At 52.3% G+C, this 878-nt stretch overlaps 1 protein-coding gene across 1 annotated transcript in view; it reads left to right on the forward strand.

Moving 5' to 3' along the window:
• Positions 1 to 837, forward strand: part of LOC119587512 (ATP-dependent RNA helicase A-like) — a 1,843-nt gene extending 1,006 nt beyond the window's left edge. Inside the window, exon 2 of the mRNA XM_037936239.1 lies at positions 41 to 837. Coding sequence (XP_037792167.1) covers positions 41 to 742 — 702 coding nt within the window. The 3' untranslated portion in view covers positions 743 to 837. The remainder of the gene's footprint in view (positions 1 to 40) is intronic.
• Positions 838 to 878: the final 41 nt, after the last annotated feature.

Genomic DNA, 878 nt, shown 5'->3' on the forward strand with positions numbered 1-878 from the left:
ATTTTTAGCATTTAACGGCCTTTTCTTCCTTCTACAACAGATTTTGTTCTTGGCGTTCGTGGCTGCTTCATCAGCGGCTCCCCAGGGATACAGCCCCCCAAGCAATTCCTACAATACCCCCTCCTGCAGCGCCGGGCAGGTTCTCCACGTGGACGGCCGTTGTGTCACGCCCAGAGTCAATCGTAAAGTCTACCTGTTCGATGCACCGGCTGTTCCACAATCTTATGGACCCCCTCCCTATATCCCCGAGCCAGTCGTGAATACTAACATCTTGTTCATCCGAACTCCCGAAGGAGGACAAGGACCGGATCCCATTGTCGTGCCTCCACCCCAGGAGAAACACGTCGTATACGTCCTTAACAAACAGTCACAGCAAGGCCAGAGAGTGATCGAGGTCCCAGCACCACCAGCCAGCAGCCCTGAAGTTTACTTCGTGAACTACGCTGACGGCGAGAACCCAACCCTTCCCAGCGGAGTTGATCTGCAGACTGCCTTGAATGCGGCATCCCAGGGCGGCGGCCAAGTGATTGGAGGAGGCAGCGGTATCGGCGGTGGTTTCGGGGGCAGCGGTGGATTCGGAGGTAGCGGTGTCGGCGGTGGATTCGGAGGCAGCGGTGGTTTTGGAGGCAGCGGTGGATTCGGAGGAAGCGGTGGATTCGGAGGAAGCGGTGGACACGGAGGCGGCCTTGGAGGTGGAGCTGGAGGTAGCATTAGTGGATCCTACGGAACACCCTCTAAATAACGTTATACCTTTGGAGGGTTAAATGAATATACCAAATTATTTTTATAGCTTTATATAAGACATATTTTTACAATAATAAAGTCATCTTGAGTTAACATTCACTGAATCAACCAACATTTACAAAACTTTAACCATG

Source organism: Penaeus monodon, chromosome 22 (assembly GCF_015228065.2).
Source record: "Penaeus monodon isolate SGIC_2016 chromosome 22, NSTDA_Pmon_1, whole genome shotgun sequence".
In the NCBI taxonomy this organism is placed as follows: Eukaryota; Metazoa; Arthropoda; class Malacostraca; order Decapoda; family Penaeidae; genus Penaeus; species Penaeus monodon.